The 16,982-nt window shown below is 37.0% G+C and overlaps 1 protein-coding gene across 1 annotated transcript in view; it reads left to right on the forward strand.

Moving 5' to 3' along the window:
• Nucleotides 1-16,982, forward strand: part of Lars1 (leucyl-tRNA synthetase 1) — a 63,838-nt gene that overhangs the window by 34,000 nt on the left and 12,856 nt on the right. The window contains exons 21-27 of the mRNA XM_090331290.1: nucleotides 593-650; nucleotides 3,937-4,000; nucleotides 9,771-9,954; nucleotides 11,482-11,572; nucleotides 12,706-12,846; nucleotides 13,792-13,932; nucleotides 14,340-14,450. Of these exons, the coding sequence (XP_090187416.1) occupies nucleotides 593-650; nucleotides 3,937-4,000; nucleotides 9,771-9,954; nucleotides 11,482-11,572; nucleotides 12,706-12,846; nucleotides 13,792-13,932; nucleotides 14,340-14,450 (790 nt within the window). The remainder of the gene's footprint in view (nucleotides 1-592; nucleotides 651-3,936; nucleotides 4,001-9,770; nucleotides 9,955-11,481; nucleotides 11,573-12,705; nucleotides 12,847-13,791; nucleotides 13,933-14,339; nucleotides 14,451-16,982) is intronic.

Below are 16,982 nucleotides of genomic sequence, written 5' to 3' on the forward strand. Positions count from 1 at the left end.
GGGTGTATCTCGTGATTCCTCTGGAAAAATCATTGATACATGTATGGACATCAGATATCCACAGGCAGTATTTATATTTTTCCTAGGATATCACATTTTATACACTATTCTACAAAATAATCTTTGTATTCATACATAAGCTCTGCTTATTTTTTGTTTATTTATTCATTTAAGGTAACCAATAACTTTATGAAAGTGAAAGGAAAGCCATGACAAGAATTTAGCAAGATTCTCCATCTAGAGAAAGGTGCAAAGAGGAGAAGAGGGGTCCCCTGCTTATTTTTTACTCTGCCATAACTATTTATGGACATCCTTGGATTGTTTTCATTTGTTTCCTGTTAAACATGGGGTCCCATGTAGGGGCTGGCAAGTGTAAGCCCCACAGGTTGATTTCTACCATTACCACCAGCATAACAAAAAATTACCCAAAGCCCAAACCAAGAAAACCTACTACTTAAGTATCCTAACCTATGACTTAAATATTCCTGGACATTTCATAGCAAATGTTTATTAATATGTTAATCTCTACCTCAATACTTTAAGCTTAAACTGTAATCTTTATTTTTCTGTTTTGGAACATTTCCCTATGAAGGGACAAATGGCCTGTAGCCGTGCGAGCGAATGGACATCTCCTCCTCAACTCTGAGAAGGTAAAGCTCATTGCCTCTTGAGAGTTACAGTTCTGTGGAAGGCTTTTCTAATTTTGTAAGTGGCACTTTTTTTTTTTTCCCCAGTCCTGGGCTTGAAGTCCTGAGCCCTGCCCTTGGGCATTCTCAATGTTAGCACTCTACCACTTGAGCCTCTTCTGGCTTTTTCTGTGTATGTAATATTGAGGAATTGAGCCCAGGGCTTCATAAATGCTAGGCAAGCACTCTACCACTAGACCATTCTCCCAGCTCTGCACTTTTTTGTTTGTTTGTTTTGCCAGTCTTGGGGCATAAACTCAGGGCCTGAGCCCTGTCCTTGAGCTTTTTCTTCAAGGTTAGCATTCTACCACTTGAACTATAGCACCACTTCTGGCTTTTTTCTGTGTATGTGGTACCGAGGAATTGAACCTGGGTCTTTGTGCATGCTAGGCCAGCACTCTACCAGTAGGCCAAACTCCTGGCCTTCTGCACTTTTTTTTTTTTTTTTTTGGCAGTCCTGGGGCTTGAGCTCAGGGCCTGAGCACTGTCCTTGGACTTTCTCAAGGCTAGCGCTCTATCACTTGAGCCACAGCACCACTTCCAGCTTTTTTTCCCTATGTATGTGGTACTGAGGAATTGAACCCAGGTCTATGTGCACGCTAGACAAGCGCTCTACCACTAGGCCAAACTCCTTGCCCTGCTTTTTTTTTTTTTTTTTTATAGAAGAAATAAAGACTATACAAAGAAAGCTGGAAACGTATCTACAATCTATAGGATTAAGAGCATAAATGGAATTTTAGTCTTAGAATCAAGTGGGATAGTTAGCATTAATTGCATACAGAGTTGGGAAAATGTTCTAACACATGTTTAGAGTGGCAAAATTGTGACTAGAAAGAAAAAAAAGAAGGGAAACGGATAAGGATAGTAAGCATGAAGAGTTTAAATTTTACCTCACTTTTTCTTATCAGTGGTTTGGTTATTTTTATTTTATACTGTATCCCCTGAATTAGACTAATACAATTTTGAACTCCATTGGATTTCATTTAATCCTTCCCAAGTAGCATGCCATCCTTTATCCTGCTACCATTACTGCTGGTTAAATGTTTATTCTTGTTTTATAGATCACATAAGCATTTATCTCTTTTCTTCCCTGCCCCTCTCACTCGTTCTCTTTCTCTTTTTCCTATTCTTTCTCTCTTTTTTTTTTTTTGTACTGCTAATTGAATCAGGGTCTTGTGCAAATTAGGCAATTGCTCTGTTACTGAATTATATACCCAGCCCTTTTCTAAACTTGTTTTTTTTTTTTCCAGTTTCTTATATTTTCTATATGAATTTATATATATATATATATAATTTTATTAAATAATTTGTTAACATTGATTTTTTTTTTTTTTTTTGCCAGTCCTGGGCTTGAGCTCAGGGCCTGAGCACTGTCCTTGGACTTTCTCAAGGCTAGAGCTCTACCACTTGAGCCTCAGCACCACTTCTGGCTTTTTTTCTATGTATGTGGTACCGAGGGTTAAAGTACTTGCCTAGCAAGAAGACCCAGGTTCGATTCCTCGGTACCCAGGTTAACCTGGGTCTTCGTGCATGCTAGGCAAGCACTCTACCACTAGGCCAAACTCCCGGCCCCTAACATTGATTTTTACATCATATTCTAAACTTGTTTTGAGACAGAGTTTCTAAGTTGCTGTGCTAGGCTTGACCTTTTGGTCCTCTTATCTCAGCCTCCTGGGTATCTGGGATTTCAGACATGTATCCATTCCCTGACCTGTTGGCATTTATGCCATTAATCTATATTTCCTCAGTACAAGGGTATGCAAACTTGACAGAAGTTTGTTCCTATACAGATTACAGAGGAATATGCTTCTTCAAAAACAACAAAATAAGAAAAAAGTGCTAGTATTATTCATTTCTCATTAATAAAAGATTTATTACTTCCAATGAATTTTTCTATAGCCAATGGATATTATTGGGCGAGAGTATTAGTTATTCTAGGTATTATAGAGTAATGAAAGTGGATACAGCTTGGAACAAATGGAATTTGATACGAATTTGTATCTGTACCAGATTTAGTCAGTATCCTAAAAGTTAAAGGTAACTAAAAAGTTTAAAATACATTAGACTGAAATAAAGTTGTTTAGAAGCATTGAGTCATTTGTAAACTGGCTAATCTATAAAGATCTATAGAGACTTTTTCAACTAACTTTTGATAATTGAACTTATTTTTTCTTTGTTAAAGTGGAATAATATGCATATATATACATATCTGTATGTATTTTTAAAATTTGAATTAAATTTTAAAGACATGGTTATGCTATGTACACCAGATGAGCCTGGAACTTATGACCCTCTGGCTTTAGCTTTCTTAGTATACAGGATTACAAATGTGTGCCACTCGGCCAAGCGAATAATACACACACACACACACACACACACACACACACACACACACGTGCACACATCCCATTAGAATATGACATTTTCTTTGTCCAGGTGAACATTGTCATGCTGTATTGACTTCATTAGAATAATATAAGTGATGGGGCCGGGAGTTTGGCTTAGGGGTTAAAGTGCTTGCCTAGCATGCATGAAGACCCGGGTTTGATTCCTCGGTACCACATACATAGAAAAAAAGTCGGAAGTGGTGCTGAGGCTCAAGTGGTAGAGCTCTATCCTTGAGAAAGTCCAAGGACAGTGCTCAGGCCCTGAGCTCAAGCCCAGGACTGGCAAAAAAAAAAAAAAGAATAATATAAGTACTATCATACAGCAGAAAAGTGATGTAAGGATTATTTCTTTTATATCAGTTAAATTGTCATCATGTGTTTCAAGTGCTTCCTAGATGGACTGCCCTTGAGCCCAGCACAGCTTGATCAGTTACTATGACAGTAATGACAGGATCATTCCTGAAATCTTCACCCTAACCCCATCAACTAGTCCATTCATTTCTGAATGATTCTGAATGCTCTAAATCTGTTATTTACATAATTAGCTGAAGTACTCTGCATCTAGTGGAATTATTCAACACTTATAGCTTAGTTACCAGAGGATAGTATAGGCTGATGGAAATTACAGTGTCTGAATACTGTGCCTCTGATTAGCTACATCACTTTATTGATCCAGCTTCTGTTTTGCTTCTTTAAATATCATGTATCTTCTCCTTCCCATGTCTTGAATTCTTTTTTTTTCTTAATTTGTCAGATAGCTTGATAAGTTTGATTTGATTTATCTGATTTATTTTATATATCTTTATATCTATATAGCTATATATATTCTTTCTGATGACTGATGACTGACTTTCTGTTTTCAGATGTCAAAGTCTACAGGCAACTTTCTAACTTTGACTCAAGCTGCTGACAAATTTTCAGCAGATGGTGAGTGTACATTTTTATTATTGTTGCTCTCATAGGCTCTAATTCATCTTGGATTACAGAAGACTAGTTAACATAGATGTTATTTTACTTCATACAACAATTTGAAGAAAATAACAAAACATTATACAGTTACTCAAAACAAAAAAATGGTGTTACTTTTTCCCCTTCACTTCAAACAAAAATTTTAAATATTCATGTTCTATGTAGATAACAATTTTAAATTAGTAACTATAGATGTCTGTTCAGTAGCAAATTCTGAGTTTAGAGTTTTCTTTTCTTTTCTTTTTTTTTTTTTGCCAGGCCTGGGCTTGAGCACTGTCCTTGGACTTTCTCAAGGCTAGAGCTCTACCGCTTGAGCCTCAGCACCACTTCTGGCTTTTTTCTGTGTATGTGGTACCGAGGAATTGAACCTGGGTCTTTGTGCTTACTAGACAAGTACTCTACCACTAGGCCAAACTCCCGGCCCCTAGAGTTTTCTTTTAAATGAAGCTCAAGACTTTGCAAAAGGTTTTACAAGATATGTCCTATGTGTTTGTTATTTCCCCATGTGATTTCTTTTTTTTTTTTTTTGCTTTTAAAAAATAATTGTATGGGGTTGGGGATTTTACTCAGTGGAGCACTTGCCTGGTAAATGCAAGGCTCTGAATTTGGTCCTTAGTGCTAGAAAAAATTGTTATTATAGAGGTGATATATAGATATAAGTCAGATAATGAGTACAATGTCACCCTTTCCTAGCTCTCTCTCTTTTTCTTTTTAGCTGGTCCTGAGATTTGAATTCTGGGCCTGGGTGCTGTCTCTAGGCTCCTTTTGGTCAAGGCTAGCAATCTACCACTTTGAGATGAAGTGCCACTTCTCATTTTCTGATGGCTAATTAGAGATAAGAGTCTCTAGCCTAGGCTAGCTTTGAACTGCAGTCTTCAGATTTTAGCCTCATGAGTAGGTAGGATTATAGGTGTGAGCTACTGGTACCAGGCTCATTGTTATATTTCTATGTATGTTTAAAAATTCAATCCAATGAATCTCAACCTTAGTTGAAACTTTTGTTGATTTGTGTGTTGGAACCAAGCTATTTCTGTCTCTTAGAATATATTAAGGTATTACTTGCTTTTCAATAAGTAATACATATATGTGGTTCAGTATGTAGAAGATATGAAAAGCACATACATTAAAAAGATTCTTCATGACCTGGAGTGTAGCCTAGTGGTAGAGTGCTTGCCTAGCATGCATAAAGACTTGGTTTGGTTCCTCAGTACCCCACATACATAGATAAAAGCTGGAAGTGGTATTGTGGCTGAAGTTGTAGAGCTCTAGCCTTGGTAAAGCCCAAGGACTGTGCTTGGGCCCTGAGTTCAAGGCTTAGGACTGGCAAAAAAAAGAAAAAGATTCTTTGTCCAGTGCTCTAGCTACTGACTTATTTTCTGTTAACAAAATTAGCAGTTTCTTCATGTGTTTTCTCTCCTGCATCATTAGTAGGAATGTAAGTTAGCACAGTTCTTCTGGAGTCAGCCATGGCAATTCCTCAAAAAACTTTGCTTATCCAATCTCACTTCTAACTGTGCTAACATGTATTCATTGGTTACATATTAGTCAACCCAAATAAATGGTTTTGTATAGGTTAGTGAGTGAATACACTATGTGTACAAGCATACAACCAATATGGAGTACTATGGATGAATTGTCAAAATGAGAGAAAGTTCTCTGTGAACTGATTTGGAGCAATTTTCAGTATGTACATTTTCAGGGAAAGATCTCAGGAGATCAGGAATAGAACAGGTAAGGTATGTCCTCCTTATTACCAAAGTAGGGCATAGAAGAATTTACATGTCTACTAATATTTTTCCTGAAAAGCACTAGAATAATTAGCTGGAAACTGGGAAGATTAGTTAGTTACCTGTGAAGTGGATAGGAAAAGCGTGGGGAAAATGGCAATTGGCTACTTCTTAGGGATAAAGAAAGGGGGTACTTTCCTGAATATGTCTTTTTGTATAGCTTTGGCTCTAGAACCATGGTAATATTTCTTGTACCCAAATAATAAATGCATAGTTAAAATCAGGTAGGTTGGATGTGAGTAGGAGATTCCACGTGAAACATTAATAGTAACAAATGGTCTTGGCTATATTGCAACTGAAAGCATGAATTTGTTGAAAGATATAGGGAAGAACTAATTTAGAAAAGTCTTTTGCTTAGATACCAAAGGTAAAGACAAGAACAATATAAAAATAGTGTTACTAATAGTAACAAATGTGTTTTTTTTTTTTTTACAAGAGGTAGAAACAATTATGAAACTATGTATACTGGATTAAAAAAAGTCAATGAAAATACATTGTAAGTAAAAGAACTGCAGTCTTAATTTATTGAAGCAACAAAGTAAAGGGGGAAGACTAAAGTAAACTGAATGGTATTCAAATTGAAATTAGTATCTGTCTATCTGTCTGTCTGTCTATCCATCTATCTAGCACCTTCATATTTGGGACATATTGAACACATAGGAGACAGTTTTGAGGGGCTCCTAATAAACTATGTGAGAATAGTTTATATAACCAAGTACATAATGATAGTATTGATTAGTACCCAGTGAATGAAATAAAAATGTTTGAGTCCATACTGATATATATTAATTATTGGGTAAATAAGTCTATGTAGGAGTAAGGAGACCTTCTCTTATGAAGTCCAGTGAATAAATGAAGGAATATTGAGTAAAAATATTTGCCTAAAATCATCATTAGGCAAAATAACTATAGTAATAACTATTACAGACAGTTTCATGGAATTTGTATAGCCTCAGAGTATCTCTCCCAAGGTAATATTATGCTCATATTACCTTAACTGAGATCTGGTAGCAATACCATGCATAAATCATCTCAGTGTGTCTTTCTGATATGATACACTGTGGGCACATCTGTTCTGTGTTTTTCTTGCCAAAGGTTTGTAAACTCTCCAGTTCATGAAGTACCACACAAAACCAAAATTGGGAATAGTATTTATCTGAAATGTTAGCATCATGAAAGACAGGAAAGACTGAAAAGCTGTCACAGATTTGAAGAGACTCAGGGGACACAGCACTAAAATGAAATGTGCTATTGTGGTGTGAGTCTTGGAACAATAGAAGGATATCAGATGAAACACTGACAAATTGGATAAGGTGTAGAGTTTGGCTAATGATATTTATACTAACGTTAGCATTCTGGTCTGAAATGATGGTTATATATAGTGCTTTGGGAAACAGGGTGATGGTACACATTTATTCTCTGTTTTTTACAATAAAAATTTAAGAGTAAATTTGTTTCAAAATAAGAGACTGAAAAGTATTTTGAACTGGTATACAGATATGGATACAACCATCTGTCTTCATCTGTAAAACACTAAGGATGCCCATGTGAAACATTGACTGTTGTGTATAGATTTGACATTACTTCATATTAGTATATAGTGGCTTTCTTATTTTTCAGCACTACAGCATTCCACTGTAGCCATGTCCTGTGGTTTACTTATTAATTTAAATAGGCTTATTGTTAGATCTTTAGTCTCCTCTTGCAGTATTTTCTTTCTTATTCTTTTTGGCAGGAGGTTGATGGTAGCCATACCTCAGACCTTGCTTTAGTTATTTTTTAAACAGAATCTTGCATTTTTTGCCCAAGGCTGGCCTTGGACCACAGTCTTTTAAGCTATGCCCCTTCTGGAGTTGGGAATATAGGTGTGTGCCAGCCACTATACACAGTTTATTTTTTTGAGATAAGGTCTTATCAGCTGTTCTCCTGTGCTGACTTCAAATCATAATCCTTATGTCCCTGTCTTCCAACTAGGATTATAGGCATGAGGTTCTGTGCCAAGATTTTGGTAGTTTTAAGGGCTGAGAGTTCAGTTTCATTAATGAAATATTTGGAAGAATCAAATTTTAGGACTGAGAAGTTAAATTTGCACTTGCACATGTTAAGTTTCATCAGTATGTTTTTTGTTGGTCGTAGCTCAAGGCTACAGTCCTACCCCTGGGCCTGGGCGTTGTCCCTGAGTTTTTCAGCTCAAGGCTATCACCCTACCCTTGAGCCAAGCCCCACTTCCCACTTTCTAGAGGTTAATTGGAGATAAGAGTCTCACAGTCCTTAGTGCCTGGACTGGCTTGGCCTGAACCAAGATCTTCAGATATCAGCCTGTTGAAGTAGGTAGGATCACAGGTGTGAGTCACTGCGCCGCCAGGTATCAGTGTGTTTTGATGCTTTAAAATATCATACTATTTTGCTACTTGTTAATGAGTTAGATGTTCACAAAGAAACTATAAAGAAATGTATAGCTATCCTGAGTTTATCTAATTTACTTCCAATGCCTCATTAAAGAGCACTAACTCATTAACTCAGCCTGATTGAGAAGAAACACATGTTGATGCTAAGTGTATGCAAATTGATACAGATGGTTCAAATATTTTCGCAACATACTTAGGGATCCTACTTTTGGAGAGCCACAGTCCCACTCCTCGCTTTTTCTGTGATTAATTGAAATAAGTCTCATGAATTTCCTTCCCAGGCTGCCTTTGCACAGTGATCCTCATATCTCAGCCTCCTAAGTAGCTAGGATTAGAGGTGTGAGTCACTGACTGGTGCTTTTTGTGATTTTGATATTTGCTACTGATCCAAGCAGTCCTTTTAAGCTTTGTTGTTCTCAATGTACTATGTGCAGTTATTTCTTTTCTCTTTTTTCCCCCTATATTAATCTCATGTGGTTACTGTATCTGACTTTGTTATGTGGTGTGTTGTATATACATTAATTCGTTTATTTGAAATAGAGAAGGGAAGGGGGGGAAAACAAGATGATTGGGAGGGGGTGGGGGGAGGGAAGTGGGACAAAAATGTGAGAAGGGGTATCAGTGTTCAAGAAGTAATGCACCCACTACCTGACGAATGTAATTGCAACCCCTCTACGTTACCTTGGCAATAAAATTTTTCATATATTTTTTATTGTAATTAATATAAGGGTTACATTATATTCACCAGATAGAAGGTACATTACTTCACAAATATTGATTCCCTTTCTCATGTCATGGTCCCCATCCCCCCCCCAATAACCAATTAAGCACATGTAAAATATATCAGATAACAAGGTGAAATGTTGTAACAATATGAGATAACCAAGGGACAGTAAAAGAGATGAGAGATAATATGATACATTAAGGGCAACAATCACTCGTTATATGGCTTTTGTTTCTTTATCCTGGAGGTCCTTACATTTAGTGTCATGCTATATGGCCTTATTTATGTAGATTTTGTTCTATTGTGAATCTCTGCTAGGAGAGCCCAAGGTTTCTACTGATTATGTCACATGAGGGAAACCATTGAGCCTATGTTCCTTTGAGTCTGGCTTACTTCACTTAATATGATTTTTTTCCCAAGTCTTTCCATTTCCTTACAAATGGAGCAATGTCATTCTTTCTGACTGCCACATAGAATTCCATTGTGTATAAATACCACATCTTGTTGATCCACTCATCAACTGAGGGGCATCTGGGTTGGTTCCATATCTTTGCTATGGCAAATAGTGCTGCAATGAACATCTTTGTGCTAGTGGATTTACTATGTTCTTGTTTCTGGACGATTGGGTAAATGCCAAGTAGTGGAATTGCTGGGTCATAGGGGAGTTCTATGTTTAGTCTTTTGAGGAACTGCCATACTGCTTTTTTTATTTCTTAATGTATATGTGGCTTTGTAGTATATACCAAACTGCATATGGAGTTGATAACTAGTTTTAGTTCATTGATTACTTTTCCCTGCATTCCTTTTAGGAATGCGCTTGGCTTTGGCTGATGCTGGTGACACTGTGGAAGATGCTAACTTTGTGGAAGCCATGGCAGATGCAGGTATTCTCCGTCTGTACACCTGGGTAGAGTGGGTGAAAGAAATGCTTGCCAACTGGGATAGCCTAAGAAGTGGTCCTGCCAGCACTTTCAATGACAGGGTGTTTGCCAGGTAAGGTGGAATCCCCAACTGCTGTGTGTTTTTGGAGTTGCTTACTCCCAAGTTTTCTTTTTCTTTTTTTCTTTTCTAAAACAAATTGGATGACAATAATAGCTACTATTCACAAAAGATTTCCATGTGTCAAGTCCAGTTAAGTACTTTGCATCCGTTATCTGGCTTTGATCTCAAAGCAACCTTGTATGTTCCATTTTTATAAAGAAACTAAAGTTTTGAAGAATCCAATATAATTTGTTAAATACTTAGAAGCTAGTAATTAAAACCTGAAAGCGAATTTGTTTCTGTCTCTAAAGTCTGTTCTTATAACCAACAAGGGTGTTGTTACATTAGTGTTTGGCAAAGATGGTTCCAGGGAAAGTAGATTAAAAGACAAGAAGAAATGTCTGTCTGTTTGCTTTTTTAAACTCAAGACATTTATTAACTTTCTTTGTGTCAGGAACTGTCGTAAGTACTGGTGTTACTCATGTTATGAATGTGAAATGACTTTTTTTTTTTTAATAAAACTTTTATATTTTTTCTTACATTCCATTCTGGGACTACTTTATTTATTTATTTTTTTGGCCAGTCCTGGGACTTGAATTCAGGTGCTGGGCACTGCCATTCAGGCTTTCTCAAGGCTACCACTTGAGTCACAGCATTACATCTGGATTTTCTGTGTGTGTGGTACCAAGGAATGGAACCCAGGGCTTCGTGCATGCTAGGCAGGCACTCTACCACTGGGCCACACTCCCAGCCCAAAAATGACTCTTTCTTGTTGATCAGAAGGAAAGAAAAACATTGTACTAACGGTAACTGCAACAATAAAGGTAGAGAATTCACAGGTTTGTGAATTATGTGCATCTTTAAAAATAAAGAGTTGTGGTGCCGGGAATTTGGCCTAGTGATAGAGTGCTTGCCTAGTATGCATGAAGACCCGGGTTTGATTCCTCGGTACCACATACATAGAAAAAGCCAGAAGTGGTGCTGAGGCTCAAGTGGTAGAGCTCTATCTAGCCATGAGAAAGTCCAAGGACAGTGCTCAGGCCCTGAGCCCAAGCCCAGGACTGCCCCCCCCAAAAAAAAATAAATAAAAAATATATATGCAGTGCTGGGTAGGCTGAGAGTATGGCTTAAGGTAAAGTGCTTGCTTAGCATGCTTGAAGCCCTCGGTTCAATTCCTTAGTAACACATAAACCGAAAAAGCTGAAGTAGCACCGTGGATTAAGTGGTAAAGTTCTAGCTTTGAGCAAAAGAAGCTCAGGGTCAGTGCCAGGCACTTCTTCAGACAGTTCATTTTTTACACTAAAACATGTGCTTTAAACAGGATTCTGATACATAAATAGACCAAGGGTCAATTGGGAAACTAAACACTAGAACACTGTGCTGAACACGTTTCAAATATTGTCATTTTAGTCCTTCTGTTAATGCACATTAATGTTTACATAAGATACATATATATTATATATGCATGTATGAATATACATTCACACGTGCATGTTCAAATACAATAGCCTTTTAACTTTTTAATTTTTTATTCAATAGTGAAATGAATGCAGGAATTATAAAGACAGATCAAAATTATGAAAAGATGATGTTTAAAGAAGCTTTGAAAACAGGGTTTTTTGAGTTTCAGGTATGCATTTTTTTGTATCTAAAAGATGTCAATGTGAATATGACTTATTTTTCTCCCTTTCTTATCCTGCTTAAGCATAGTTTCATGTCTAAAGTATAGATCAAAGTCTTATTAAGAAACTTTAAGGGAGCGGGTGGGGGGAGGGAAATGGGGAGAAGGGGCATCAGTGTGTGTGAAGTAATGGACCATCTATCTTGTAAATATAACTGTAATTCCTCCTTTAATTACAATAAAAATATATGAAAAGAAAAAACAAAAAGCAACTTTAAGATCTAAGTTGATAGTGATTTTGTCATTTCCTTTTCTCTACTGTGTTCATTTAATGTATGTTGTTTCTGTCTAATCTTTGAGCATGAGATTAAGTACAAAAAAGCAGCCACACTTTCTGTACAAGTAGTTAAAGCTGATAAAAATGAAATTATAATTAACTTGAGAACAATAGGTTTCTGAAGTCTTCCACAAGGTGTCAGTATTTCTTCATGTTTGGCATTTCAACTGTGCATAGTTTTTTTTCTTTTCCCCCAATTAGTTTTGTAGAAATCTCTCATTGGGATTTATGTAACTTGGTTTTCAGACATGTAATTAAACAAGGGGAAGTGCTGAGCATATCAGTGTGTTGTATTTGTAGCTGTTTTGATATTTAATATCTTTCTTATAGGCTGCTCAGAGCCTTCATGCTTAAAGCAGTTAATATTGTTCAGAATGCCTGTGAATCAGTTTTTTTTTTCTTGAGATCTTAGGTATAATACAATATCTTTTGAGTAAAGGCTGGAAATTTCTTTTTTTTTTTTTTTTTTTGCCAGTCCTGGGCTTGAGCTCAGGGCCTGAGCACTGTCCTTGGACTTTCTCAAGGCTAGAGCTCTACCACTTGAGCCTCAGCACCACTTCTTCCGGCTTTTTTGTATATATGTGGTTCCAAGGAATCGAACCTGGGTCTTTGTGCATGCTAGGCAAGCACTTTAACCACTAGGCCAAACTCCCAGCCCAAGGCTGGAAATTTCTTAAAACTAAAACCTGCGTAATAATTTCTCATGGGAGTGAAAAAAGACTACAAAAAAAATACAACGGAGATGCTGAATTTATTTTGTTTTAAAGAAGGTGAGGAAAGTGATAAATAGTTTCTACTTTCATAGGCTGCAAAAGATAAATACCGTGAGTTGGCCATAGAGGGCATGCACAGAGAACTTGTGTTCCTCTTCATTGAAGTTCAGACTCTTCTTCTGGCTCCATTCTGCCCACATGTGTGTGAGCACATCTGGACACTCCTGGGGAAGGTACGGAGTGGCTTTGTTTTGACCTTACTAAGTAAGCATTGTGATAATATTGTCACTTAAAGAAAAGCAGAAAATGAGTTTTTCCAAAATAATACTGGTTCATTATCATAATTTTAACAGGTTAAAACAGCTAAATAAAGCAGATAAGCATATAGGTAGTTATGTGTCTACCGAATGCATGCATTTTAAAACATGTGTATGTTTATCTCCTACCTAATTGTCATGTTAGGAAGTATTGCAGTAATTTGAACACATTAAGACACAGTTTGAATTTGTGTTTTTTCTAGTGTTCTTCCAACTGTTAAAAAGGCAAAAATATTGTAAAAATTATAATTGTTATGAGCTGCTTATAAACAAAGATAGAAGCACATAGTTGCATGAACTTGTTTTATATAATACTGGACTGTATGATCAGGGATATTATACTATTATTCTTACTGTGAAGATAAATTCATCTACTCCAGGCCTGCCAATAAGTACATTGGCTGGTTTAATGACTCCTTTCAACCTTATTAGTCAGGTTGGTATGTATTATTCAATTCATTTATGATCTAGGAATGTACATGTAAGCTATACTGAATATTCATACTTTCCTTGCTAGGTATATTAATAGGATAAAATTGAGTGTGCATAATTTATATAATAATGATTAAATTTAGACAAATTAGCATTACATAATTTTCTTTGAAAGTGAGCATATGTGTGTGGGTATTAATATGCTTGTACAAATGAATGTTAATTAAGAATGTAGAGTCAGACTTCACAGCTTGAATTCTAGGGAACGTTAGATCAGGAACTGTAGAAGTGTGTTATGTGTAGTCAGGTTTGAACTCTTGAGCACATAATTACAGATGGTAACTCTGGTATGTTGACAGGAAGCAAGAACTGTCAAGTCAGTGTAGTGTGTAATCTCATTGAATCTTTCTTTGGTTTTGTTTTTAAAAGACTGACTCAATTATGAATGCTTCCTGGCCAGTGGCAGGGCCTGTGGATGAGGTCTTGATCCGCTCTTCACAGTATCTCATGGAAGTAGCACATGACCTTAGACTTCGGCTGAAGAACTATACAATGCCAGCTAAAGGGAAGGTGAAGTCATCAAAACTTGTTTTCATATTTTTTTTTAGCTAGTACATATTAGTTGTTCAGAAGGGCTTTATTTAGTATATTTCCATGCATGAAGTCTTTGATCAAATTCATTCCCTTCTTACTATATTTTTCTTCCTGCTTTCTCTCTCTAAATATATATATATATATATATATATATTTCTTAGGGATCATTTCTTAAACATTATTGTCAAATGACATTTAACAGTAGTGAAAATGAACACCAATTAAAATATACTGTGTTGTCTATATTCAGTGCAACTGTAGTTCCGTAACATGTATATTTTAAATGTTAAAGGCAATGGCAATACTCTCTATTAAGGGAAAGTCTCTTTCTCACTTTTGGCCTATGTAAAAGTCAGTGTTTGTCCTTTTCCCCTCCTTTGCAGAAGGCAGACAAGCAGCCACCTCAGAAGCCCTCGCATTGCACCATTTACGTGGCCAAGAACTACCCACCGTGGCAGCACAGCACTCTGTCGCTTCTGCGTAACCACTTTGAGGTGAGGCCCTCATGTATTTCTCTCCTCAGTAGTGTTGTGTCCCACTTAGGATGTTTTTGTTTTTTTGGATGTTAGTGATGTCTGGAGGGAAGGAAACAGGCAGCTTTGTTTAATTCCCTCTAGGCGGCAGGGAATGTCCTTTGTTATCCTTCAATAACAAAGCTCTTGAGTGGATGTTGAAGGAAAAAGTGCTATGTTTTATTGCTAAACTTGCTTGCAAAAATGTATTTGATCTAGTTGTAGATAATTGAATGATGTAGGTTATAATTCTGAAGAAAAAGAATAGAGCTTTTCTTTTGAATTTCTTAGGACTTTAACAGTGGAATTCAGGAGTCCTTTAACTATGTCTGAAGTAAATTAGAGCTTTCTTCTGCTGTATTTCGTTGCTTTCTTTACTTTGACCTAGGGTCTCAATATATAGCCTAAAATGGCTTCAAACTTATCATCTTCCTGCCTCAGGCTTCTGAATGCTGGGATTGCAGCTATACTTCATGGTACCCAGCTGTTTTTGAGATTTTTTTTTTTTTGGTGGGGGGGGGCAGTCCTGGGCTTGAGTTCAGGTCCTGAGCACTGTCTTTGGACTTTCTCAAGGCTAGAGCTCTACCACTTGAGCCTCAGCACCTCTTCTGGCTTTTTTCTGTGTATGTGGTACCAAGGAATCGAACCCTGGTCTTTGTGCATGCAAGGCGAGCACTCTACCACTAGGCCAAACTCCTGGCCCCGAGAATTTATTTTATTTTAATTTTATTTTGTTTGTCGCGGGGCTTGAACTCTGATCCTGGGCACTTTCCCTGAGCTCTTCGTCTCAAGGCTACTGCCCTAACCCTGGAGCCACAGCATCATTTCTGGTTTTCTAGTAGTTAATTGGAGATAAGAATCTTATGGACTTTAGTAATGCCTAGGCTTTGAACCGCAATCCTCAGATCTCAGCCTCCTGAGTAGCTAGGATTACAGGATGAGCCACCTTGTCTGGCTTTTCTTGAGAATTTTTTTTTTTAATTAAAGAATTTATTAACATTGATTTTTACATCATATTTCAAATGACATGTTTAACAAACAAGTGTTCAAGAGGGAATTTATATATACAATCACTGGCACTTAGTTTTTAGAACATAATCAAAATTAGGCTAAGGGTTTGTATATCATAGATACATATTAATTTATGAACTAAAACATTATATCTATAGAGTCATAGGTTTTTATGTCTATGTAGTTGTGTTTATATTTCCTATATCATGTCCATAGCATTGGGTATGCAAATATTGAGTCCTTGCTCTTGTACTGTTTGGATCTAATAGCCACATAGTAAGGATACCATGCACCTTTTGTTCCTTTGATCTTGATTTGTCTCACTCAACATGATTTGCTCTAGATTGATCCACTTCCCTGCAAATGCCATTATTTTATCTTGTCTGTTGACTATGTAGAATTCCATTGTACATATATATACCACATTTTCTGTATCCATTCATCTGCAGAAGGGCATCTGGATTGTTTCCATCACCTGGCTATTGTGAATAGTGTAGAGATAAACATAGCTGAGCAGGTGTCCTTATCATATCTTGGGTTATGATGTTCAGGGAGATGCCCAGAAGTGGTATGGCGGGATCATAGGGAAGGTCTATTTTCAGTTCTTTAAGAAACCTCCATACTGCTTTCCAGAGTGGCTGAACTTGCTTACAGTCCCACCAGCAGTGCAATAGGGTTCCTTTTACTCCACAACCCTGCCAGCAACTGTTATTGTCTGAGTTCAAAATCTTGGCCATTCTTGTTGGGGTAAGGTGGTATCTTAGGATTGTTTTTATTTGCATTTCCTTTATGACCATGGATGATGAACATTTTCTCACATGCTTTTCTGCCATTTTAATCTCTTCTTCTGATAAGTCTCTCTTTAGTTCCCTTGCCTATTTAGTGAATGGTTTGTTGGGTTTGGGGGGATTAGTTTCTTGAGTTCCCTGTAGATACTGGATATTAAGCATTTGTCAGATGTATTATTGGTAAATATCTTTTCCCAGTTGGTTGGCTGTCTCTCTACTTTTGTGGCTATGCTTTTATCTGTGCAGAACCTTTTTATTCTTAGGTAGTCCCATTTATCAAGTCTCTTGCCAATCTGTTGTGACCCAGGGATTCTGTTCAGGAATCTTTTGCCTGTGCCTATGAGTTCCAGTGTCTCTCCTACTCTATCATGTAGCAGTTTCACGGTTTCGGTCTGACATTGAGGTCTTTGATCTACTTTGTGTTAATGCTTGTGCATGGTGAAAGGCTAGGGTCAATTTTTAGTTTTCTGCATGTGGCTGCCCCGTTTTGCCAGCACCAATAATTGAATAGACTGTGTTTGTTCCTCTGTATATCTTTGGCTCCTTTGTCAAATACAAGTTGATTATAGGTATGTGGTTCTATTTCTGGGTCTTCTATTCTGTTCCACTGATCTTCTGGTCTGTTTTTGTGCCAGTACCATGCGGTTTTTGTTATTATGGCTCTATTGTAGAGTTTGATTTCTTGAGAATTTTTGAAAAAAAATGTTCAACTTGA

This window comes from Megascapheus bottae, chromosome 4 (genome assembly GCF_031878675.1).
Source record: "Megascapheus bottae isolate mThoBot1 chromosome 4, mThoBot2.hap1, whole genome shotgun sequence".
NCBI lineage: Eukaryota > Metazoa > Chordata > Mammalia > Rodentia > Geomyidae > Megascapheus > Megascapheus bottae.